General features: G+C 35.4%; 1 protein-coding gene across 1 annotated transcript in view; it reads left to right on the top strand.

Moving 5' to 3' along the window:
* Positions 1 to 26,925, top strand: part of OTOG (otogelin) — a 92,849-nt gene that overhangs the window by 33,891 nt on the left and 32,033 nt on the right. The window contains exons 24-35 of the mRNA XM_061999737.1: positions 2,191 to 2,298; positions 7,006 to 7,144; positions 7,389 to 7,523; positions 8,625 to 8,771; positions 9,396 to 9,515; positions 10,376 to 10,492; positions 11,651 to 11,807; positions 12,787 to 12,813; positions 15,556 to 15,723; positions 17,791 to 18,069; positions 25,684 to 25,801; positions 26,493 to 26,572. Of these exons, the coding sequence (XP_061855721.1) occupies positions 2,191 to 2,298; positions 7,006 to 7,144; positions 7,389 to 7,523; positions 8,625 to 8,771; positions 9,396 to 9,515; positions 10,376 to 10,492; positions 11,651 to 11,807; positions 12,787 to 12,813; positions 15,556 to 15,723; positions 17,791 to 18,069; positions 25,684 to 25,801; positions 26,493 to 26,572 (1,595 nt within the window). The remainder of the gene's footprint in view (positions 1 to 2,190; positions 2,299 to 7,005; positions 7,145 to 7,388; positions 7,524 to 8,624; positions 8,772 to 9,395; positions 9,516 to 10,375; positions 10,493 to 11,650; positions 11,808 to 12,786; positions 12,814 to 15,555; positions 15,724 to 17,790; positions 18,070 to 25,683; positions 25,802 to 26,492; positions 26,573 to 26,925) is intronic.

Consider the following 26,925-nt stretch of genomic DNA (forward strand, 5'->3'; position numbering starts at 1 on the left):
TAGCTATACATGTATCTTTGTTATTCATTGTAGGTTGTACAGTAAGTAAAAGTGTCAAGAAAAATGTCTGATACTTCAAAGAGGAGCTGTGCAAGGTTTCTCTGTAGGGTATTTGTGGTAAATCCTTAGATCATTGAAATCTATCCATTTGCTTGGTTTTACAACAGAGAAAACTGTTATCACTTGTTTCAATCAGAGTCACAACAGAAGGAAAAATACTGCATTTAGTGTTACCTTGTCAATGTGATGCTATGTGCACCTGAATGTACCCTGTGCAATTCTGAGCAGCTTTAAACCAGTAGGAATTTCAGTGACAGGACATTTTTTGAAATAAGTAAGGGTTACAGAGAGCTCTTCACATATCCTAAGGGAAAATGTCAGTTTTTCAGTTTAATGGGGGATGGGGTTTTATGATGTCTGCACATTCCCATTAAAAGCAGCAACAGAGCTGTAAGTTTCCATCTGACAAATTTCTTCATCTGACATTGAAGAAGAGTCATAGTACACAAATAGTTCACTAATATGAGTAAATAGAATGGTCCATGATAAATGCAATGATGAAGTCTTTCCTTTTGGATAGTAGGGAACCAATATAGTTTAATCGCACTGTCATGAATGTGCTTAAACCTAAAATCTCATGTTCATAATGCAGCATCTTGCTCATATTACACTGCTATATCACAAACAGCAGATCTTTTTCTTCAAAAAACCATTAAGAACACAGGAAAACCTGTATAATGTGTAGTAGTGGAGAGAGGTACTGAAATTCTAAACAGACTTACATTGAAAAAGAAAAAAATATCAGTCCAGCAGTACCATTTTCAGAGACTGTTTATTTCCCAACACAAATACATTTCAAAACTGTGCATTTAGAAAGAAGGATAATTGCAGATTGCATGGTGCCTATAAGAAATCATTTTACTATGTAACTGGCCTAATAGTTGCTACAGTTTCCGATATTTTATTGAAGGGATACAGAACACAAAACTGGTTGGAGCTGCAACAGTTAGAGTGAAAGACATTGCTGTAGCTCATCAAGAGTTTATGTTTCACAATTTTCGTTTGGCAGATTGATTTGTCATTAAAGGTGTTCTATTATCTGTTATTAGACCTTTAGGTCCTATATTGACATCTATTTGTGTATCTGAAAGTATTACAATATTTTAAAGAAACAAATCAGTCTTTGGAAAGAAATGCAGCTTTCTTGGGCTCAGTGAAAAGATAGCTTTAAAAATAAATGAAATTACTATTTCTGGTCTGTTTCCTGAGATTGGTTTGTAAAATCTGCTTGAGATCTCTCTTTATCTAACTTGCATATTTCAGTTTTTCTGAAGCCACAAATATTTTGCTTTAAAATTTAGACTAGGCACTTTATTTAGTCTTGCAAGAATTTATCTGCTCTTTCTGTGTTAATGGAATCCTTTCACATTTTTCAAAATTTTTATCTGTTACTTTAGTTACAATTGTAAGTAAAATTGATAACATTAATCTTGAACTGAAAAGAGCTATGCATAAAGTTATCTGTGTTGTCATGAACGTCTCCTTTGAAGGCTGTGAGGGTATTTGTGCCAATAAAATTATATTTGTGACCACTCACATCAAGTTTCCAGTCATACAGAAATACATAACTAATTTTGTTCAAACAGCATAGCTCCTTTGATACTGATTAAATTATTCACAGAGCAAGAGGTGTAACTACAGCTATAGGAAAACTATGCAGCAAATTCTAGCTTTTAAAATCAGGTGAAGAAAAGAGAAGGAGAAGAAATCCTCATTTTAACATCTGTTGTGTAAATAAGCCCCTGATTTCTGATAGTAAGAGCACATACCACTAGAGCAAAGGAGTGTGAAGGCTCTCACATTGCTTGGAAGATCTCTTGGCTTTAGTTAAATGTAATTGGCTGAGTTACAAGTAATTTGGTAAAATTTAGAGGAGGTCTGACAAATTTGTATGTGAATAAGTCATTACATAGGTAGTGGTTAAAGGGCTAGTGCCCAAAATGCTGATGTGTGCTGAAGACAAAATGTTCAGGTACCTGTGAAAGGAAATTATTGTGCCTTTTCTGTTTCAGGATATTTAAAATATTTGTTTTACAATAATTATAATGCCAGTAAGTTAAAAGTTTAGGAAAATATGTAGATACTACATGTACTTCTGCTGAATATATATTTTTGTTCTCTTTTCGATAGTCTTGTTAAATACGGGGATGTGTGCCTAGATGCAGATGAATGTCCATGTTCATGGAAAGGAAAGGAGTACTTTCCAGGTGATAAAGTAATTTCTTCCTGTCATACATGGTAAGCTGAGTTCTATTTTGGTGATTATTTAATTTTGCTTCTTTATTTGTGGATTAATTATTCCTTCATGTTTTTTAATCTTACCAGATTTTTGTAAGTGATCTACCCTAATTTTCTGTTTACATTTGTTCAACGAGCTATTGGAATGACATTTCTTTAGAGTTTATTGTCTTAAGTAGATTTTAGGTAACAAAATAACAGCTATTTGGAGTTTTTTTAAACTTGATTTAAAAATTATTTTTAAAAATTGTTATAATCAAGGTAATCTAAATTAATATTAATTACCATATTAATATTAATTACTTTAGGCCTTTAAAGTAATTTGTCTGTACTTTAGGCCGGTGTACCTAAAGTACAGACAAAATCCTTCATATATTACACCCGAGTGACATTTGTTAAAGCTTTTTTAAACTTATTTTCACATCTAGCACTGAATCTGAGCAGTCTAAGGACTCAAAACATAACCCCATAGCCACAAGTATACACATGCGGCAGTTATAAAGTAAGGAGAGTACTGAACAACATTATCGACATAGTAATAGACAAGTTGGTTGCTAATTTTGTGTATGTTGGATAAGATAATTGATGAATCAGTCATCTTTAAAAAGAGATTTTCCAATAGACAAGGGTTGATAGGATCACTCAAATACATGCAAAAACCTAGTCCTTTGACTAATCAGTGTTTTAAATGCAGCACATACCTTATAGCTACGTTACTCTGAAGTTTCCAAGAGCACTCTCAGTAGAATGTAGTATATCATCATTTTAATGAGTTTCACAAGAGCTAAGATGTGTAAATATACCACATCTACATGACCATGAAGCAAACTTGTTTCTTGGTGGTCCCTGCCTCTTTTCTTCTCTGACCACTGCTGAGTGTTGCAAGCTGGCACTGAGTAGCAATATTTGTCTTAGCAGAGCCTCAGAAAACTTAGCTGTACTGTTAAGCGTCAAGATACTACGGGTAGTGGTGTAGTCTCCATTTTCTCTGAAGAGCAATTCCTTCATTTTGTGCCCTTCTCTTAGATCACCAGGAACATTTAACTAGTGTCACCTGGTAAACTACTGTTCCTAGCCTGCACAGCTCAGTATAGCCTAGTATGGTGAAGGCTTGTCCAGTCAGCACTAATCACTGCCTTGTCTGGATGTCGGTTGCCCCCTCCAGCCTTGTGCTGACTGCCTCCCTCTGCCTCTTGTCAGGTCCTCAGTATCTGCTCTAGAAGATATTTGTAGCCCTTTGGTCGACTGGTGAAGCGACTTACAAGCCATCTCCACTGGGCAGGCAGGTAAAGCGACCCGGGTTATTCACCCCCTTATTTCCAAAGGCCTCTCCAATTGGACCTGGTGTGGGATTGCTTGCATCAGAAAGAACTATTATATCCCATTTTTAATCTGTATGAGACTTCACCAAAGGCAGCAGCAGTGCAGGCAGAAAGACAGTCAATATTTAGCCTTCTTCTTTTCTGAGGCCAGGCCTATTAATTCATGTAAAAATCCTTAAGGTTGTCATGGCTTTTCTAGTGTCCCATATCCAGAAGCAAAACCAGATTAAGTGATAATGGCATTTTGTCGTTTTCCCCTGATAGATGGGAAGTCTGCAACAAGCTCTGCTTGATACTGTGTGTAAAGTCTTTGAGACTGCTCTGTGTATATGCAGAAGTGTTTTTGATATGTCAAGGGAAATGTGCACATTTGCTTGTGCAAAGCATCACAATACTCCTCTGTTAACAAACCCACTTAGGCACTGATAGCAATTATAATGACTCTAGTGTTATTCAGTGTACAGAAATAGTGTGCATTGATGCTAAATATCATCTTATACCTGGTATAGTATTAGTCTGATTTTTTTCCATTGAACAGTAAAATGGTAAAAAATTGGTAAAACTACCTGGTGAGTGTTAGAAACTTTCAATACAAACTCCAGGTTCTGGCTGAACTGTGGTTCTAGGTTTCCCAAGTTTGTTTTTCAGTGTAACTACCTGAGATGGTTAGCATGTACTGGGAAGATTAAGCACAAAAGGCTATTATACTAACTGATGGTATCAGAGCAGTGTTTTGGTGCTGTGCTGTGCAAGGTAATATGGATGGTGCAGTTAGCTATTCTTGTTTACTCTCATACATTGAGACCATTGAACAAATTCTGGTTAGCCACTCTAGGCTACTGCCTTGGGCCTTCTGTATTCTTAAACACTCCTGGAAAATACTTTATTTAAAAAGCTACTCAACGTTTGGAAGATGCTAGAATCATAGGGTCATTATGGCTGGAAAAGACTTTTAAGAATCAAGTCCAACCACTAACCTACCACTGCCAAGCCCATCACTAAACTAAATAATGTCCCTCAGCACCTCATCTATGTATCTTTTAAATATCTCTAGGAATGGTGACTCCACCACCTCCCTGGGCAGTCTGTTCCAATGCTTAACAACCTTCTCAGTGAAAAAGTTCTTCCTAGTGTCCAATCTGAACCTTTCCTGGTGCAACGTGAACCCATTTCATCATATCCTATCACTCATTACTGAAGAGAAGAGATTGACCCCTGCCTCACTACAGCTCCCTTTCAGATGTAGGGAGTGATCATGTCTCCTCTCAGCTTTCCCTTCTCTAGCCTAAACACTTCCAGCTCCCTCAACTGCTCCTCATAAAACCTGTTCTTCAGACACCTCATCAGCTTCATTGCCCATCTCTGGACAAGCTCCAGCACCTCAGTGTCCTTGTAATGAGGGCTCCAGCACTGAACACAGTATTTGAGGTGTGGCCTCACCAGTGCTGAGTACAACGGGACAATCACTTCCTTGGCTCTGCTGATCACACTATTTCTGATAGAGGCCAGGATGCCATTGGCCTTCTTGGCCACCTGGACACACTGCTGACTCATATTCATGTGGCTGTCGCTTAACACCCCCAGGTCCTTTTCTGATGGACAGCTCTCCAGCCACTCTGCCCCAAGCCTATATCTTTGCATGGTGATGTTGTGGCCCATGTGCAGGACCTGGCACTTGGCCTTGTTGAACCTCATGCAATTGGCCTCAAGCCATTGAAGGCCAAGTTCTGAGCTAGGAGCTCTGCTTTTCCAACTAGGACTTTCTAGATTCTGATAACTAAACATTAGTTTACTTAATATGAAACAAAACTTTCCTTCTGACTGTGAATGTGTAAACATTCCTGAAAAAGAAAGTATGCAAAGGAGCTCTCAACTCCTTTATGTTGATATGTTTCTGCAGATGAGCATGTGGAAGAGGATTTGAATAGGCTAAAAATAAAATTAAAGTCTAATGTCTCACAGAGAGCATGAGAAACAGCACTTACTCTTTCACTCCAAATATGATTTCTGTTGTTTGCCTCTCCATCAGCTTGATTAGGATCCTGCCTTAGGTATCACTTCAAAATGACTAGAGTTAACTGGCTGAGTCGTACTGTTATCTACTAGTGCTTTGGTGCAGCAAACACTTTGACACATGATACTTTTATTTTAGGCATGTGCTTAGTCTATTTATAGATGTAGTTACACAAAACACTGACAGTGGGCCAAATCGATGATGAGATAAGAGGAGTCTTGGAAAATCTGGAAAATTACTTGAGGTTGGCACAAGTTACATAGTAAGGGAACAAAAGGAAATGTGATGCTACTGGTAGATGGTGCTGCCTAGATTGTCTAGATAACTGCTGCTCTTTTGAAAACAGTGGTGTTCTGGCACCATAATAACAATATAAACAGAAAAGAAAACATTATCCTGACAAAAAACTTTGTACTGTTTGTTGTTTTAGTATCAGAGATGCCAATCATTAGTGATTTATCAGATATTGCCAAAAGTCAGATGAATACATTAGTTGTAAAATATGAAGTAATAATTTAATCAGGAAATTCAATATTTCTCTAAATAAACTTAGGTATGTGCTGAAATTATATTATGTGCTGTATTTAGTTTAACCTATATTTGTAAATTCACCTCTACTAAAGCTATAGCAGAGCACCAGCTCTGCTGTCTTGATCAAGGGAAGGTTTTAAAGTGTCTAGGTCATTCAGAAACAAAATAACATTTTTAAAATTACTTGTATATAAGTGAAATGACATTCTATCCATTATTTATAGATTTCTGAAAGTGTTTATTAGATTGCAAGAGAGTAATGCAGAAAGACACATAGCAGAGCCTTGCTGTCAGCAGTTACAAAGCAAAGGTGATTCAGAAAGTGTTAAAAACATATACTTAATGTATGTATGATGAAAGTGTTATTATGCTTAAGGTGGCAGTAGACAGAGGTTGAACTATTCTGGAAGCTTTGGTAAGCTAGGATTTTGAGATGATAATACCTAGATATCAGAAGAAAAAAAAAATAAAAGCATCCTACAACCCAAAACATGGTTCTTTTAAGGAACCTAAGTGCCAAAATTATGCTACTAAAATTTTTCTGTTATATTTCTGTGAAATTCTCATTCTACCAGAGAGCAAATGAAGGCTGTGGTAATAACAAGCAAACAAATAAATGCTGTGTTGTTCATTCCAAGTTTTAGCTCATATAGAAACAAATATTCTGTGAGAAGTTGAAAAAGAAGCTTTATCCTTCTTCTAGTTAACATTTCAAAATTCTTCTGTCTACAGTCATCGTATTTGCATGGCTTTTGGTTTTTTTGCTTCTCAATGCAATAGCTCAAGTAGTTTGTCTGTGGTTAGAGTTGATATTACCATTATTTGTTATACATTTTTCAGCATTTGCCAGCATGGATCATTTCAATGCACTTTCCATCCTTGCCCATCAATGTGTACTGCATACGGAGATCGGCATTACAGAACGTTTGATGGACTAACTTTTGACTTTGTTGGAACTTGTAAGGTTTACCTAGTTAAGGTGAGATCTTTTTGTAAAGCCTCTCTAAATATGGAATTAAAAACTACCCTTCTTCTTTTTTCTTATCTGTACATTTTATTGAGTCCTACAGACTGTTTTTTGACCTTCAATGTTGCATGGAGTTTGAAACATACATAGCATAAAACTTTACACACTACGGTTCAATCTGTGTAACAATATACATATTTATACATATTAATACAATGAATACAAGTGCATTTAAAACTGTCCTTTTTTTTTCCAGGGAACTTCTTCAACCAGTCTTTCTGTTATTGCAGAAAATATTAACTGCTTTAATACTGGAATGATTTGCAGAAAAAACATTTTCATTAATGTTGGAAAATCTTTTTTAATATTTGATGATGAAACTGGAAATCCAGTAAGTTTTAGTCATTAACATTGATCAAAAGGTAGCAAAAGTATTTCTCTAGGTGTTTTTCCCTTTCATTAGCAAAAACTTACTGTGCTACTTAAGTAGCAGAGACATAAATATCTTTATTGTGAATGCTGATCACCTTGGGATTGTGTGATAGAAGCGTTAAACAAAATCTTGTCTATACTTAATGCAAAAGTTAGATGATTGAAGCTCTGTTTAGACTTAATTCCTGGTTATATCTTATGAAAAAATCCAGATATACATTCAAGACCAGAATGTAGTCTTGAATGTATAGGAGTAATATTTCTATATATTTGTAAAAAACAAAATTATAATCACTTGTGTATACTCCACAGACCAAATTTCATTTTTGTTTTGCCCAAACTACAAACTCTATTATTGGGAGTTGGACTAGATGATCTTTTGAGGTCCCTTCCAACCCTTAAGGTTCTGTGATTCTGTAAATATTTAGTAATTTTAACATATGTGGCACTATTTACAGATTATAGACTGACCTTAAAAAGGAGGTTGTGTATCTTTGTATGATGTATTTTGTAATTAAACCAGACATCTTAGTCCATCTTAGTGCAAATAATTGGAATCTGATGGTTATTAGATGGAGGAAAGAATGCTTTATGTAAATAAGATGGCAATCTCTGGACATATTTAGACAATTACTTATTTCAAGAGGCTGTTCCATGCATCTTTATACCTATCCATATTTTTAAAAAAAGCATGTGGCTAAGACCTTCTGAATGTAATGATGTATAACAAAACAAAATCATGACCAGAAACCTTAAGACCTTAAGAACCTTCCAGATTAAGCATTAACATTTTAATCTTGGTTCCAGTTGCTGTTACCCATCCTATAAATCTGAAATACAATCAACTTTTAAAATAAGAAGATAATAAAAACACAGTTCACAATCAAAATCATGACCATTTTTATTTAGACATTATCACTCTGTGGCCCTCTGTCAGTTTTTTGGACATCTGTGTGAGGACTATGGTGTTCTTTTTATTTAAGGCTTTCATTTCCTGACAAGTGAACACTTTGTGAAGGCATCACTTTCATGATAAACTGCCTTGTTTTATTTTGAACAGAGCTTATCTAGTTACATAGATGAACTACAAAACTTACAGATATGGAAAGCTGGATTTTTCACTATTGTTCATTTTCCTGATGAGCACATCACAGTTCTTTGGGATCAGAGAACAACAGTTCATGTCCAGATGGGTCATCAGTGGCAGGTGAGTGGAAGTCAACACTCTTATTGCCAGTCGTTTGAAGTACTATATAAAGTCTTATTGAGTAAGATACGTTATCATTATTCAGAGATTAGACAATATGTCAGAAATCATGGAAGAACTCAGTGACAGAATCAAGGAGAGAAGCATTCAGTTATGTTGTCAATTAAAATATTCATTCTCATTTACCTTTTTTTTTAATTGCTATTTACTGTCTAACTTCTGTAACAACAGAAACAAATATCCCTGGGGCAAAACTGTCCTTCATTGCTTATTCCTTCCATGACAGGAGGAGATGCTGTTTTGCTGAAGCATAAAAAAAGCAAACAGGTCACTTCTCTGAACAAAAGATCAGCTCCTTTATCCAAGGCTTCTAGATACTGAGTTGGAATAATATTGAAGTTGTCAAAATAAAATATTTTGCATAGCTTTATTATAACAAAGATCTGAACTGTTCTAGCTGAAGTTGATTTAGAAAGGATCAAAATCTGACAAATTTATTTTTAACAACTGAAGACAGGAACTTCAAAAGCAAGTTTTGAAAATTATTGTGGCTGATAGTGTTTTGTGCCATGGGGAAATATGTGGTTTTTTTATATCTACATCTCTCTCTCTTTTTTTTCCCAGGATGAATTAACTGGATTGTGTGGAAATTTTGATTTGAAGACGGTAAATGAATTGAGGACTCCAGATAATTTTGAATTGACAAACTCGCAAGAGTTTGGAAACAGCTGGACTGCTGTAGAGGTATGTAGTAAAAAGAATGTGTTTGCTAGTATATTTTTTGCTGTTATGTCATGTAACTTATCTAGAATGAAATCAGAAATTCTTTTAGGAAAGTGTCAATCAGGAAACAATGCAAATGACAATATCAGTGGTTCTTAGTGACGTCATAATCCATTAAGGAGAAGAAAATAATCACCTCTCTATGCAGTGCTAGAGTGTAGAGAAAAATGCTGTATGCTATTCTGAATGGATAAGTGTTTTTGAAGACATTTGAACAGTAAAATAATCTTTTTTCATGAAATGGAAGAATTGTGGTTCGCTTTAGACTGTATAGACAGTTTAGCTGATCTTTCATAGCTGGAAAATACTTAACTGAAACCATAGCAATGGTAAGAAAAAATATTCTTTCCATATGCTGTAAAGTTAAAAACTGAGCTAGCTTAACATCATGTGTCTAGTGGTGTTCATAGAAATGTTCCTTCCTAGTAGATAGAGTAAGAAGATCTGATTTCTGACACTTGTATGTTGTATGAGAGATCTTTGCTATTTAAGACTAGACTATTCAGGTGTAGGGACTGCATATTGGGACTGCGGGGCAGCTCTCTGTAGGCCTATGTGTATGTACGTGTTTTTCTGGTGGTCTCAGACAAATGCAACATTTCTTCAGATTGTATACTTTTCTTTTTCTGTAGATTAACATTCTCTTTTCATTTAATATCTAAGTCTGGCTTTAGTTTCAGAAATTGTGCCTATTTCTAGTGCTTTACATATCTCAAAAAAAGCCCCCAAACAACAAACCAAACCTAAAACTATGCTTGCAGGTTTAGACACAAAGTATTTATGAAACAAGTTTCTCACCTTGATTTTGCTTTCTGGTTAAGTGTGTTGACAGCTCTGACATTCGAAATCCATGCAGTTTGAATCCCCTTAGAGAGCCATTTGCCAAGAAGGAATGTGGAATACTGTTAAGTGAAGCATTTGAAGCTTGCCATCCAGTGGTGAGTTATGGTCACATGTAGAAAGATGTGAAACTGAACATCTCACTAGAGAGAAACTTTACTTTTCAACTTACATCACTTTAAATCTTCAATCTTCCATAACACAGTAGTTTTGACTACTACAGCAAAAGAGAGCACAAAGGAAGTCTAACACATACCTATTCTGATTCTAAAAGGTGAATATTTAACTGGACTGTCTGTGGACAAAATTATACCCAATTTATGGCCTTTTTTTTCTTTCATCCCAAGCACCATCTGCATAGGCATAGCTACTTGCTTTATTTTCTTCAAATGTATTATATAACATGCACATTTTTTGAAGCATATTTAAATAGATGGACTGTTTCTTCTAGGCAGTGTCAGATGTGAAGGACCTCATTCCTAAAAAAACCTCACATGTATCTCTTCACTCAGGCAATCACCTACACAAATAAATGAGCCATTCAGTCAACAGGCTCAGGTTCAGTTGGAGAACAGTGGGGGAGAGTGATTTCCAGAGCTAGGTCTTCTATTGAAAATGACATATCCCAAGATATTTGGGTATTGAAGATGTGTGCATGGCTTAGTGTGTGTATGAATGGTTTTTAAGGAGAAAGGAGATTTCATGTGAAAGACACAAGGAATCTTGGATGGTTGCCTTGTATTTCATTTTGGAAGAAAGTGGAAGCCGATGTGGAAAAATGATGAGAAAGTGGAAGCTGTGTTAAGGTAACATTGGTTTAGTTCATTGTATAGGTAGATAGCAACTAAATTCTTCATAAGTGTGTAAGTATGACTCAGGTGTAAATCCACCTGGAATACGTAACAATTCAATACACAAATCAGCACTGACAGTTTCCTTTGAGATTTTGTCATTTAAGATTACAAACTAACCATACAATAACATTACAAAACCATACAAAACACAAGTTCACATCAACAATATAGTGTGCCTGTTCTTAATGGGTCATTAGTTTAATTGTTTTACCAAGTACTGTACAAAATTTTAAGCTGTGTTCTAATAAACTGTTTTTCTAGTGTTTTAGAAAACTTTTAATTTAAAATCTTTAATACTTTGAAGTCTTCTATATTAAATTTTGAAAGAGTCATAGCTTTGTATTGAAGTAATTGTTGCTAGTGTCTATATGTATATTTTTGATGTGTTATTTATATTTCCAGATTGATGTCACCTGGTTTTACTCAAACTGCTTGACAGACACATGTGGTTGTAACCAAGGAGGTGACTGTGAGTGTTTCTGTACAAGTGTATCAGCGTATGCCCATCAGTGCTGCCAGAATGGAGTTGCTGTAGACTGGAGGTCCCCTCGAGTGTGTCGTAAGTTTACTTAACTAGCATCACCAGTGACTGCCACTGTCTGGGACGATGAATTGAATCACTAACCACACCCGTAGGAAGAAGAGTGAGTGCTTCTCACTGCCCTAGATGTTGATTTTACTCTAGCTGGATTACGTACTTTCCCCCATTTTTGTGGGCGGTACTCTGCTATTTTCAGTTCCTTGTCTTATGATATAAATGGAAAGGTCATGGGCAGTCTGTGTTAGAATACAGAATGCATCCCTCAAACCAAAGTTTCAAAGTTAACAGCTCAAGTGATTTCCATCTTCAGGAGGACTTCACTTCTTAACAGGATGTAGGAACCTAGTTGCTTAGTACTGTACCTAGGGCAAGTGTGACATGTAAAGATCTTTTGAAGAAAAACAATAGGTTTTAAAGCAGAACTTTGTCTATCCATTTTCAACAATGCTTAGAATGTTACAGAATCCTCAGGCAATTTACTACGGTGCCTAGTGCAAACACCTAACATGAGACAGTAATCTCCCCAAAGACATGATAAAAAAGGGCAAGATAGAACGACTGGAAAGAAAAAATAATTTTTCTAATTTTGGAGTGCTGTAGAGACAGTATGCAGCTTGCTCTAAGTCACACCGCCAATTTGCCATAGAGCAAAAAGGTTACTCTTTATTTTTTTGACAGAAGTAACAGGTGTATTTTAAAGTAATGTGGGAAGACAGCAAATCTTAGTCTTAACCACTAGAGGTCACAAAAAGACAGCTGTATGTGTGCAGGCTTCCTGTTTCCTGGTAGAAAGCAGTATTTTATTTAAATTGGTGGAGTTTGAAATAGTATTTTATTAAAGTAGCAAATATTTGGCAATAATTTTTTAATAAATGTTTGTGTATGATCTAACTTGGCCAAGAATTTGTCTTATCCCTTAATTATAAAGGATAATAGAAAACCTGTTTGTCTGCAGAATGCCTGCAACTACATTTCTATTTTATTTTTTTTTTTTTAGCTTATGACTGTGACTATTTCAACAAAGGTAAGTCCTAAAGGAGCCAATAAAATCTTAATTGAATCTTTGGTTTCTTTTTTTGGTCTTAGTGCTTTGCATAAAAACAATTGTGTTAATGCAAACAGTTGTGAATGGTATATTAATTAAATGGTTAAGCTTCTGTTTACTGGTGTATTTTGTTTTTTTCAAAGGCTTATATTTACAACTTTTTTTATTCCTGGGCTTTTCCTAAGAATATGTGTTTAACTCATTTTCTTTGCATTTATGGTTCATGATTAAACAAGTGCATCATTAAATAATTCATAGATCATTCAACTCAATAGTACTAGTGGTGCTACTTGCTTAAGGCATACTGCAATTCAAAACTGATACCTGGTGAACCTGTTAAACCCATCATCATCCCCTGTGTAGTCTCCAGAGGGAGCTAGCTATCAAGATATTACAAATTTTTATGCCTAAATGAGGAATACCTCTCGATTTAGGTATGTCTGACCTAGCTTTAAGTTCCTGAGCAACAAGCGTTGCTGCTACATTGGAATGGCTCTCAGAGAGAGGTGTAAAACTTGTACAAGGTGCTAAGAGTAAACCTTGAATCTGCACTGCATGCTGCACTGCTGTGTTAACACTGGAGTCCATATTCAGACTAATTTAAAGTTACATTGCAAGTGTTCGTGTAGTTAGACATGGGACACATACAAACACTGTGAGCCAGCCAATGGGACTCCTGCTATTTATTCTATCAACTCTTTTTATCAAACTCGTGTAAAAGCCTATCTATCTAGATGGTTTGTGATATTTTGGTCTTGTTTTAGAATCTGTATTGCAGCAGCTCACTGCTGCTGAGTGTAAATTACAAGAGATTTGTGCAACATGCCAGGCCCAAACAATATTTGGAAAAAAAAAAAAGCCAATTAATATTTCCAGGATTTTTGCATTTTCTTGTAATCCAGTTGCTGAAAAAAAAAAGAGTGGGGTCAAATGCTAATGCAATGGAATTTTATCCATATTAGTATTTAAGCCTTTAAATTAATTTAAAGACAGTTCAATACAAGATATTATAGCAATTCTACGTTTCCTTTTTGTTCTGGATTGTTTTATTAATGAAATACAGTCTGATACTAGATAATCTTACTGCAATTGTAACAGATTGAAAGGGTGATACTGCTAACATCTGTGATAACAGTGAAGCAAAGTTAGATAGTAACATATTCCTTTAAAGCACATAATTACTTTTACTTGTTACTAAATTCTCACTGACAGATTAGTTGAAATAGTGAAGAGGTGTGCTTGTGACCAGCTTATAGTTAAGATGGTTATTGTATACTTCTCACTCTCTGTCTTGCTACTGTTTGCTCATCCAGCTCATCAGTATTCCTCATAGGATATTTCAGAGTTGGCAATGGGGGACAAATAATCTCTATGCTGAAGATTTTTTTCTCTACCTCATATATTCCCAGAATTACTTAGTTTTGGAGACAAACAGTCTTAGAGCAGAGAGAGGTTTTCTCTGTGTAAATTTGTCATGAATCCAGAGTGAAATAGTTCCAGTCCTACTAGGAACAGGAGGAGAAGCTTTTTGTCTCTGGTAAGGGAAAGTTCTCAGCTGGTTCTTGTGATTTCTCAAGTTTTGAATGGGCCTCAGAAATGAGATAACATGTGATAACATTTCCAGACACTGGATGTTTTAAGTACATTTGTTTCATTTTCTTCAACTCCCTTACTGAAGGTAACTAGATATCACTGTAAATGTTTAGCTAGGCATGAGCTTGTGCCCTCTCTGATCATTGCAATCTAAAATTCTGGTTGTAGTGCAACCTCCGTAAGATTTAAAACTCTTACAAATTTAAGAATAGTGAGAACCAGAATATGAGGGCAGGCTACAAACTGCAGTCCAAACTGTTAACAGGTTTTAAAGGTCAATGGTATTAGTTACAACTACCAGTTCAAAACTTATGGGACATTCTTACCTCAGATGTATGCTTGCCATGTCCTGCCTTGTGCATAAAATGGCAGTGAGGTGAATTGCTCAGGTGTGGTCTCTAACAACTGATTTTAACAGAGAAGTTTAGAAAAAGAAATTGAAATAACATTTAAAAATAAACTTAAAGGTACTTTTCTGCAGAGGTGTGACATTGTAAAGTTTCTGAAATTATAACTTTGCATGCTTTTGTCTTTTTTTTTTTTTTACCTTATAAGTGAAATATGACAATTCCTTTGCTTATGATGTTGTTTTCTTCCTGTCACTCTTCTTGGTGGTTATATTTGCATCTACACTGTTCATGCAGTTCTTTGATATTTGATGAGTACAAACCTGTATTTATTTCTAAAAATGCCTCACACTTTGGAGACCAATAAAACAGGATTTAAAGAATAGTAAGAAGTATATAATCACTGAACATACAAATAAACAATTTGGAAGGATCCTAGTGTCAGTAGAACACTACTGTTGCCTAACTCAGATGACTCAAAGTGGTCAGCTAACTTTAATAAAGTGGCTATGAAACCAAAATGGATGAGAGGAAGGAAAAGAAAACACTAATCATGAGTATTGAAAACTGAAACTAAGTATGTTGGACAGTTTTCAGAACAGGTATTTTCTAGAAGAGTTTTGCTTTGTTTTGATTGTCATTATAGTTTCGTGTATGGCACCTAGAGCTATTTTTGGATTGGAGAGATGTGTTTTTCATTATATACTGTGTTGTAATATTTAGAGCTCAAGCATTTGTAACACTTGACATGAAAGATAATTCTGATTTTTTTTCTCAACAGCACTGGGAAAGGGCCCATACAAACTGGTCAGCTATTTGGATGGCGAATTTGTAATGGCAGTAAAACTGGTTGATGATATCGTTTTCTCAGTGAAAGAAGAGGATATTGGTCCCGGACATATAGTGAGCTTTATGCTGACTTCAGGACTTTATAAACCCAAAGCACATGGTAAAGTCACTGTAACCTAGATTCTTAAATGAGGTAGACCAAATTCTGCCCTTGAATACAAGCCTATGTTTAAGAACAGACCTGGGTCACAAAATCCCTTTTTTTAAAATCAGTCAGCTGATTGTGTACCTTAATGTTGTTTGACAACATTTTTATTTGGTTGGTTTTAATTAGATGATGGTCTCTAAAGGTCCCTTCCAACCCCTACCATTCTATGATTCTATGATTGTAGCTTTATAAACAGATACTTTCAGTTGAAAAGTTGACACCCCTGGAGTTGCAGCCCAGTGCTCCAGTTAGGTGTTGCTTCCTTGCACCTTTCATCTGGCAGAACTGTGACATTGAAGTGAAATAATACAAAAAAGGTACTCTCTGATTCATTCCCTTTGCCACCATCACATCTTCTCTGCCCACTTTTACAGAGATATCTACTGACACTAGCCTGAGCTGGCAAATTTGTCTCCTTCAGGTCCCAACTTGCTGCTGAAGGAATGAAGCTTCAGCAGATGAAGCAACTCTTGCACACCTCTAGGCAGGTGGAAAAGGTGTACAAGAATATATTCAGCACTTCATGGCATTGATTAAATACTAGAGTTGTCTGGATACACAACTCTAATGCCCACACAGCTCTTTGGACAGCCTGAAGGTGGCTGTCTTTGTGTAATCAAAGAAGGGATATGGGTCAATTGTAGAAATGACAAGCATTTGATTAGTAATACTGCTGCCTGAAGAACTGACACAAGAACTCATGTAACAGAATATCCAGGGCCAGATTTCTTTTATTAGTCATACTTTTGAGACACTTGTACATTGTGTTCAATTCAGGTTTGGAAAGGAAAAGTCAGGCCTACTGTTCTACCACCTTACAAAAATCTCTGAATTTAACCTGGCAAATGGAGTTTGTCTCTTAGAATCCAATTTGAGTGAATGGCATTTCATCATTTGTTCGTGAAGGAGTTTGTACAATCAATATGATATTTCTCGTATGCATGGCTTCATCTATATGACACTCTTGGTTCTTTGATACCTCAGAAAAATGGATGTGTGTTATTAGTTTCAGACAAATTGTAGATGACAAAAGTTTTGAGTATTGATGTCCTGATGCAGGTATTATGAATTACACTGATTGTCTGTTTTTACTTATTAAATAGCTACTTGCTACAAACAGTGAATAAAGAGATAAAGAGATATTCACAAGTGCCACTATGTTTTGGAGATTAATTGAAGTTTTTGTGCTCTGAAAACAAGTTGATCTTCCAGAAATGTTATACCAGAACGTGATAGTATATCTGTTTAATAGAGATCATTTGTTTTCTGTGCATTCTTTTTTTCAAGAAATGCTACCCAGAGCTAGAGGGTTAGTTGATTTTACAGTAGTTTAATGGCTGTTTTCAAGAGAATGGCAGAGTTTACAGCAAAATAGAATGAAGTAATTCTGTGAGCAACAGATGCCTGTAACAGGCTCAAGATCTGCCATTCTGAAATTGGTTGTACAAAGGCTTGCTTGAAATCAGCAGTACTGTTTTTGGACTAAGGTATCAAGTGGGTATATTTGCCAGAAAACAGACTTTGTGTTAATATTCTTAGGGGAAGAACTAGAGAGCTGACTGCTTATAAGGCTGAATGCAAAATATATTTTTGTAATTTATTTTTAATGAAAGGTTGATCTCTTAAGCTATAAAATCCTGACAGCAAATGTTGCTTGTAAAGCTAGTTAGATGAAGTTTAAATATTTATTAAATAAAAGGCTTAGTGCAGGTTGGAAACTGAAGTTTTACTTGACTGCAGGGCTATAGTCCTTCATTCTGGTGTGGGCAAATGTCTTAATCTGCTTTTATTCCTGTTGAAATCTGTAGGATGTTTAGAAAACTAAATATCCATCAGAATCTAGCACTCTAAAATCCATATATAGTTTATTTTCTTACAAGATTTTGGTTATTTTCACTGGTCAACTTTCTTTGCTCATACTACTAGTATCAGTAGTGGTATACATCACAATAAGTTTAGTTTATTATGCATGTGTCAGCAAGTAAATAAGTTCTGTGTTTTTTGTTATTTTTTTTTCAGATTCCAACTTAATTTCATTTGAAGCAGCTGAAAGGCCAAACTATTTTCTTCAGTTGGTGTCCAATAATACTCTTGCACTTTCTAAGTGGAAAAAAAGTGAAGAGTTTCACAACAGATCTACATTTGTCATTCACAAGAACACGTGGCTCTCAGGATACAGTTCCTTTGAGTCATTTGCAAAACCAGGATACTTCATCCACATTTTAGCCTCTTCAGTTGAGCTTTTGAAGTATCATCATTCAGAAGAGTTCCGACTGTCAACCCTTTTTAAACTTGTAGGTAGGTAATTAAAGTTGGAATTTATGAACATCAGTTTGAAAATTCAGGCTAAATGATTTTGGTATTTTCAGAGGTGATGAGACTGCTTACTTCTCCTCTACATAACTGAGAGCTGTGGGTGATCTGTGACATACAGGCTCAAAGTCTTCTTCCCTGAGCGTTGTAGTGAGGATGAGATTCTTTTTTTCTTGTCAGAAGCTGTGAAGTAGCCTAATACACAAATCTGCTGTATTTGTCAACTGGTTTTGGAAATAACTAGCCTAGTCTTAGTTTCTGGGCAGTACTTGCTTTGTAGGTGGTGAGGAAACTCTTAAGGAGTAGAAGATTCGTGCTGATGAATAATGGATTCACAAAGATTATAGGAAAGAACTAAATGCACCTGTAACAACAAAAGTCTGTGCATGACCATTTTTCCGCCTTTCCTCAAATTGCCGTCAAGAGAGTTTTCTGTGCAGCGCATTGTCATTGCATGCTTTGTGGCCTCCTGAGAGGTCATGTCACCCAGTGCTAAGGACACTGGCTGTAGATTACACCTCTCAAACCTTATCTTTCCCCTGAAAATCACCTTGACCTTTATCTACACATCCACTCACAGAGGCTCTGCCTTTTTGAATATTATACCCTAGTGTTTCAGGCATCATCTCAGTGGAGATATATGCCTCTTCTTGGGGATTTAGATGTCCATTTCTGTTTCTTGGACAGCTACAGCTTTTGAGTACACAATGTAGACTGGTGTGAGAGTATTTCTACCTCTTGAGAGGTTCCCACTCCTGTAATAGTAGTACCATTCTGCAGAGACATAACAATCAGCAATATAGGAGATGGCCCTTTGTAGAGTCTGAATGCAGAAGTTGCTCCTGTAAGAACCAATGACAGGAAACGCATTTGAAAAATTCCTAATCAATCAACTTAATTCTTTTTTAGATTAAAATTCTTTTAGATTAAATTATTTTTTAGAGTAAAAGAAATAAAAACTGTTTTAACATATTCTCAAGCACTTGGGAATTATGCACTGGAATGAAGATGGCTTTATAGGTCAAAAACAAGATGGAAGAAGTTATATTGGCCTATATAATAAAACAAAGCAGATTTTTAATGAAAATATCATTTGCTTTCGTGTCTCCTTGTCTTAATACATCGTAGAGTCATAGAACTGCTTCAATTGGAAAAGACCTTTTTGATCATTGAGTCCAGCCATTAACCCAGCACTGCCATGGCCACCACTGAACCATGTCCTTCAGTGCCTCAGCTAAACAGCTTTTAAATACATTAGCTGCATTAATATGACTTCACTTATAAACTTCAACTGCTTGCTGAAACCACTGGCCTTTGTGGAACAGAAAATTCCAAAGTCACTAAAAGTGTTTATTTTTATGTTATAAAGCTTTTTATTGTTCTGTAATTTTAAATGGATTAGAAATATTTTAATAGGTATTCAATATGATTTTAAAAAATCAATTATTCATTCTGTAAAAAGGAAATCTATTTTGCAACCGGAGAAAGAAAACATAGTACTCCAACAAATGAAGCGTGGCCTGCCCATGTATTACAGTGACCATGTTGCATTTCAGCACAGACAAATCTGAAGCAGGCACTGGGTTCTATGACAGAAGAGACCAACTGTATGCCTTGTGGAACTTCTTGTTATCAAAACATTGAATTAAAGTGTTAATGATGGCATTGTGAATCTGCCGATGTTTTGCAGTGCATTACGCTGACAGCCTAACGCAGCTGTTGACTGGCACACTCCAACTTCAGAAAAAATGTCAGATTTTGTCATTGCCAAGTGCCTGTTGCCTCTTGACAAATGCTTATAATCACAGAGCTGTTGAGGTTTTTGAGCAGCAGAATTATGGAGTTAATGCTATTACCAGGATGTTCGTACAGCATTTCAAGCAAGGAACTTTTTTTGAACGTAACAAAAATATCTCCTTAGTCTTTTATCTTTGAGGAGGGAATGAAGAAGGTTAAAACATGTTCCAATTCTCAGTAGTCATCTATTAACACAGAGTGCTATGTCTTTTCAAGTGTGAAGTCTTTAACCTTCAGTCATTATATCAAAAAATCTTATCTATGCCAATGGAAAACTAAAACAATTTACCTCAGCAAGTGGGATCAGATCAAATGATCAAGAAGCATTTCATTAATCACCACATCCGAGGGCTTGGGTTTCAGAGTTTTATAAGCAGAGGAACATAGGGCTTGAATCTTTCTCCAGTGTACTTTCACAGGACCAGCCTGCTGATGTAGGGTAATTACATGGTCTAAAAATACAGCAGCATTTGTTTAAGTTAATGGAAAAGTTACACCAGCTCGAGAGTGCACAGGCAAAAGCATATTGAGTTTCTTGCTGACTATTGTAAATGCTTTGCATATTAGATCAGAAACTCTTGAACCAGGAACAGCTATTCCTGCGGAATCAGAGGATAAATATCGCAAGGAGAATAATAGGCCCAGTAAATCCCCTTGGCCAGAAAGTTCCTCATGAGACTTCTTCATGCTCTGTGACGCACATTCAAAAGGAAGAATTTTAAATGACCTGATCGCCACAGCAATAGATACATGTCTGCTTAAAGTCAGCTGACGAGTCACTTTTTCCAGTTTCGTTGCAATAAATATTGTCACATTGAAATAGTCTGACTATAAATTGCACAGATATGATGGGCTAACACCGCAAAATATTTTCCATGAGAAGTCAAGTCAGCTTTTAAATTGGGTTATTTTCACTATACTCAGATTTATCGACTGTCCTGCTCCCACAAGCATTTGAGAGTTTGAGTTGATGACTGAATTTGAACATTCAGAGAACACTCACTCACAAAAACAAAAAACCCAAACCATTTTGCATGTTATGGAGAAATTTTTACTGCCAATGGATTGGTATGCATTCAGTCAAAAGAAAGAACACACTTTGTCTCACTGGATAGACTAGGCCAGAGGTGTCATGTTAGAGTGATCAATTCACATTTGAAATAGCTGGGAAACTAGTGGATGTAGGGAACTGATGATCTTTTTATGAATATAGCTGTAGTTTTCTCAGCTTTTCAAAAAATAAGGTAGTCAAGCTTAGTTACATTTTACCTTTCACAGAATTATCATAATATGTTTTACACTTTTAAGATTACTGTGAGTTAATTTTATATATATTATCAACATGTGACTTGCCCTATATAAATACTGCATCAAAGTTCTTAATGATATTATGTGCTTTAATAGCTAACTTGATGAATATGTAAGGCCTGTCTCAGAATTTTCAGCTAAAATTAAAATCTTGAGAGACTCACTGCACATTTTTTATTCTTTTGAATATTTGTTACTCATTTAACTGAAACACATTCAGAAACAGTACAAAACTGAAATTATGTTAATTTTAATGAAGAATTAATGAAGAATTGCAGCTTAAGTCTGATTTATACATGATAACATTGACTATTTTAACTTTACCTTATTCTTATCTTTTTCCATCAGTAAAATTAATTTTCTAGAACATTCTGTTTTACTCATAATGAGTTGCTCTTAAGTTTGAGTTTATATGCTTTGTCAGTCTAAAAGATGATGACATGGAACCAGGGACTGGATAATGCCTAGCAACTGCTGTTGTACCTGCAAATTCTGGCCATGTCACTGAACACATCTGCTTGGTAGCTCTTCTTCCTCAGTAATCAGACTGAGGTTACTGCAGAATTATAACATCTTTCCTACTTATATGCAAACACACACATTTGACCTCTTATTTTTTACCGAATAAGTAGAGATTAAATAGTTATAATAACAAGATTATACTCCTTTAACATCGTAATAGTAAACTAAACTGAAAGTATTTGAGAGGTAGACAACTATACTTTTAGTGATGTTTTGGCTGGGAACACAGTCCAATTTTTCTAGTGATATTTGCTTTCATTTTTCACCGTGGAAATGTAGAACTCATGGACAGAGTTTGTTAATAGTTTGTGTGTGTTAAGTGGGTAGATAGGATTTCATGTTTCTAAACTCGTAACTGAAACGAGCAATCTACTTTACTAAGCAGAGTTTTGCTGACATTATAAATAGAATCAATTCTAAATCAAACTTTATTCATACTAGATTTTTTTCAAATCTTTGGGAAAAGTAGCAAAATAGAGAAAAAATGTCAGGTGAGAGAAAATCTAAGTACTTGCTTTCCTTTCATCATTTAAAAAAAATTTAAATACAGCATTTTATTAACGTTAGAACATTTTAAATGTTAGGTGGCTTGTTTGAGTTTTTTTTTCTTTAAGTAAACAGTCATTTTTATAGCATAGCCTGAAATGATTCATAATATGAAGATTCTGACAATGACAATTTTTGTCCCTATGAAGTGAAAATCAGCATAGAAAAAAAAGACAGAATGAGCTTGTGAACAGTAGGAATTGTGAACACACAGAAAAGTGGCCAAGTTACTAAGAAAGATTGTTTTAACTCAACACAGTGGTAAAAGTTAAAATTAGCCTAAAGGTCCCTTCCAACCCCTACCATTCTATGATTCTATGAAATGGTAGGAAATGCTCTCCTTACCACAGAACTATTTTTGAAAGGTCTGAAGAATGAAAATCACACATTATGGGGAAGAAAAATTTTCTCTGATGTCTAAGCAAGTGCCAAAAAAAATGGGGTTGGGGAATATCTTTTAATATATTGTCTTTGGCAACCCATATACCTACATTCATACAAAAGCTTTCTGCAGTACTGTAACATGTTGTTATGCACAGCTCCTGTTAGGTAAAAGAACTGTGGGCTCAGCTGGCATGTCAACTGGAACAACTGTCACCTAGGGCATAATTTACCATTTTGTGAAGGATTTGCTGTGTCACGTAGCAGAAGACAAATGCTGGTAGACTTTACCAGAAGACACATGGTTATTTTCAAATGCCATGACAAATCCTTTAGAGGAGCACATGCCTGATATTAAGAAGCTTGACTCATTGTCTGTAAAGTGTGTATCATTCTTTTGTTGTGAGTGAACTGTACTGTTGCACAGAGTACAGTAAGCTCGTGTTACTGGTTGCTGGAGGAGAATTTAAGTATTAAAAAAAATGGGAAGCATGTGATGGAGGTGACTGATCGTCATTCTGGCTAACATAAAGCATTTGTGCCACGGCATTGTCAAAATCCAGAGTTTCTGAGCTATGGTAGTTTCTGTCACAGGAATAGCAGTGTTGTAGTAGCAATAAAGCTGTGGTAGGTCTGGTGTGGAAGTTATGTTTAAAATCAATACAGAGAGTCAAAGGTATAGTTTCCTCAGTTTAGGAAGAGGGATGCTTGAATGGTTTTAAAGCACTTTGTTACTGCTTTTCCTTATACCTTAATGGTTTTGAGCATTAAGATCATAGTAGATATGCAGATGTACGAAAAAGTGGCACAATAATATATTATTTTAGCTAGGTGTAGCAGTACTTTATTGTTTTCTTGGCTTAGTCTTGGATGTGCCTCTATTTCTCCTTTCCTTCATTTTCTGTTTCATCTCTATTTAGTCTAAATTTTTATAGCAGGAACTGCATCTTGCTGTGGTGATTTTGGTTTTGGTTTGGTTTTGTATTTTACAGTGTTTTGCACAGTCAATCAGTTAGGTCCTTAGGCTACTTAGGCATCCCAGAAGTTATGTTGCCAATACTGAAAACATTAAATATGGTGAATGACTGAATTGACATTCTCCTAATGCTGTAAAGGCATTTTCCTATAATTGGTAATGAAGCAGAGAATTCATTCTATCTGATGGGTTTACTGAGACATACTGAAAACTTTTTAGATACTGAAAACCAAAGCATGCAATATATTAAATTCTTACTGTGATAATTTGTTCTTTTATATAGTTTATGCATTGAAAAACATAATACTGCTTGGCCCAACATACTCAATTCTCTAATATCCCTTGACTGAAAAATTAAATGTATATTCATTCTACAAGTTTTCTCTGAAACAATTTTTATGACTAGGTTCTTAAATTCATCTGTTGTCCATTCTTCTTTTGGCAGAAGTAGAGATAAAATTTGAGGACAAGCATGATTTGTTCATGATTGAAAGCCATGTTTATGAACCACACAGCACATTCTATGCTTTTATGTAGAAATTAGCCTTACCTCCTACCAAGGCACTAGCAAACTCTTTGAATTTAATTTGTAGGAAAGCTTGAGGAAAATGTGGCAACAATTTCATAAAAGTAAGTTTATTTGCACAATGGGAGTTGGTATGTTATTTGCAGAACTTGGAAATGTTAACTGATGATCAGTGTTCTGATAAATTGAGAAAGGACCGTTCTCCATTGGATTACAGTACATCTTCTGCAAAGCTTGTACTTTTATTGGATTTGAAACTTCTTCTGTGATTAACAGTGAGGTTTGTGGCAAGAACTAAAAGTTATGGATCTATCTCTGTACAGAGAAGGTAGTCTGATGATGAGATTTCCTGGGTTCAACTTTTATAGGCTTTTATTGCTGGTTATTACTACTGCTGGTGATGGCCTGTGCCAACAGGTCTCTAATGTGTTCTGTCTTTTTGTGATTTTCCTGGGTTTGGCGGGGATGGGGTTCACTTCCCCCCCACCCCCCCAAAAAAAAAGCTGGCCCAGGGAAAATTGCTACAGTGATGAACCTTTTGTCCTTAAACTTTACCGCTCTGACCTGTCAGTGCATACAAACCCCCATGCGTCAGTCAACAAAATGTGTGGAAATAATTCCCTTCCTCCATTAGATTTAAGCAACTTAAGCTGGTTTTGCTAGAAGAGGTAACAGAAAAATGTGATGTGTACTTAGGTTTTTATGGTAATGTAACATTATAAATGCATTTGTTACCAGCGTTAGAATCATGTTCTCAACAGCAGTGACAAATGTATTCCTTGGATAGAGTGACATGTAAAAGCGTAACACTAGATGGCAACATACACACTCTTTTATATCAATGTTTCATTTTTACCTTTGATTTAAGATAATTATTTGTATTTACAAATACATTAATATTTATTAGTGGTAGAGAGATAATTACCCATAAGTGCAGATGTAATAATTTCTGGTTACTTTATTTGAATGGTGTTTGTTTTGGCTTTTAAAATACTATTGTATCATACAAGAGATGTACACCTTTGTGTGATGTCACGAAGTAAGCAACTATTATGATATATTGTGTTATAAAGAGTATCGGTGTATACAGATGGTGCTTTTAATTTTGATTCTAATTGCAATAATTGCACTGAACCAACATAATCTTAATTTGGCATCTTGTTGACTAACCAAACGTGGTTTCATTGTTAATACAATGTTAAAAACTTAAAAACAAAATTCACACCTGCCTGGCTTTGTTTTCAAGTGATTGTAATATATAATAAATGTGTCTAATTCTTGCTGTTATGCTTTATATTACAAAGAATGAAAATGTCTGCAAAGCCAGCACACTCTAGTATACTCTGCATAAGCATAAACTACTTTTCTAAGTTTTGAAGACCTTAGCTGTTCAAAAAATATTAGCAGTCTTATTTGTAGAGGATATAGGTGGATACAGTAAGACATTTAGAACTTAAACTGAACTTCAGACATGCTTCTTAGTCTTAGGTAACTGTGTGTGTTTCTAGAAACATGAGAGTAACAGATCTTTATTGTTTTTCAGATGTCAAATTTAAATTTCTGTCCCGTCCTGCATGTGAATGGCATTATGATGCCTGTACAAGCCCTTGTTTCAAGACATGCAGGGACCCTTTGGGAAAAAACTGTCAGGCAGTGCCAAAGTACGTATGTGTATTTTCATGGAAGAGTATGTACTCTGGGTAATGTGTGTATGCACTGTAATAAGAATATGAGGGAGCAGATGTAGACTCAATATAGTAGAACTATGTTGCTGTATAAAGAAGTAAATGAAAGAGAACAGAAATGGGCCGAAACCTGCTGTGGCATTTACATGGAAGTGACATTTCATTTGTTAGGTACATATTGTCAGATTCTGGAACGACTAGTCCATGTGTAATTTTCAGGCTGGAGTTGTTTGTTATACAGTATTAATTAACAGAAGTGATTACAAGTTTGTTTCAAATGGTTGTACTCCTACTTTTTCATCACGTCACTGTAACAGTCATGTTCCAATAGCCGTCTTTTCCTCCCAGTTTGAATTTGTGCTAAGTCTGGTAAAATTGGCATATGGATTTTGGTGTGTAAAAAATGTTTAATGTTTCCTAAACCATAGCGTTCACTACTGAACCTGCAACTATTCGTTTCAAAGGCTAAATATTTCAGAGCTCATGCATTACTGTAGATCTGAGTGAGAATGAAAGTGGTGGCAATGGTGTTTTGAAGGAGTACACCGAGCTCCTGAGATTTAAATAGAAGGTCTACTTAAAGATACTTTATAAAGTATCCTAAAATTAAATGCTCCATCCATAAGATACTGTTCAGCTAGTTTATACTAATTATTTTCCTTTTTAGAGTGGAAGGATGCATCCCTGCCTGTCCTCTCAATATGTTGCTGGATGAAATCACTCAAAGATGCGTGTATTTTGAAGACTGTATGTTTGAAAAATTGTATTATGTGATACTTTGTTTATTGCTTTCCTGAGTCTTTAGTAAAATTTTCAAATATCTGTGCTTAAGGTTGTATAACCATGACCTTAGTTTTATGAATCTTGAACTCACTAAACATACATTTTAGTTAAAATAATTTCACTCCTCAAAAATCTGAGACAAATTTTAAACGAAGATGTTCTTCATAAATTAGTTCAATAACATTAGATGTGGAACAAATTATTTAATTGATTCATTTTTAAAAAAAATTTAGAAGATTTAAGGCAATTGAAAAGCTCAGTTATATGAGTGAACTTATAACTGCATGCTTCATGACTACAATTATTCATACGTTTCA

This window comes from Colius striatus, chromosome 7 (genome assembly GCF_028858725.1).
Source record: "Colius striatus isolate bColStr4 chromosome 7, bColStr4.1.hap1, whole genome shotgun sequence".
NCBI lineage: Eukaryota > Metazoa > Chordata > Aves > Coliiformes > Coliidae > Colius > Colius striatus.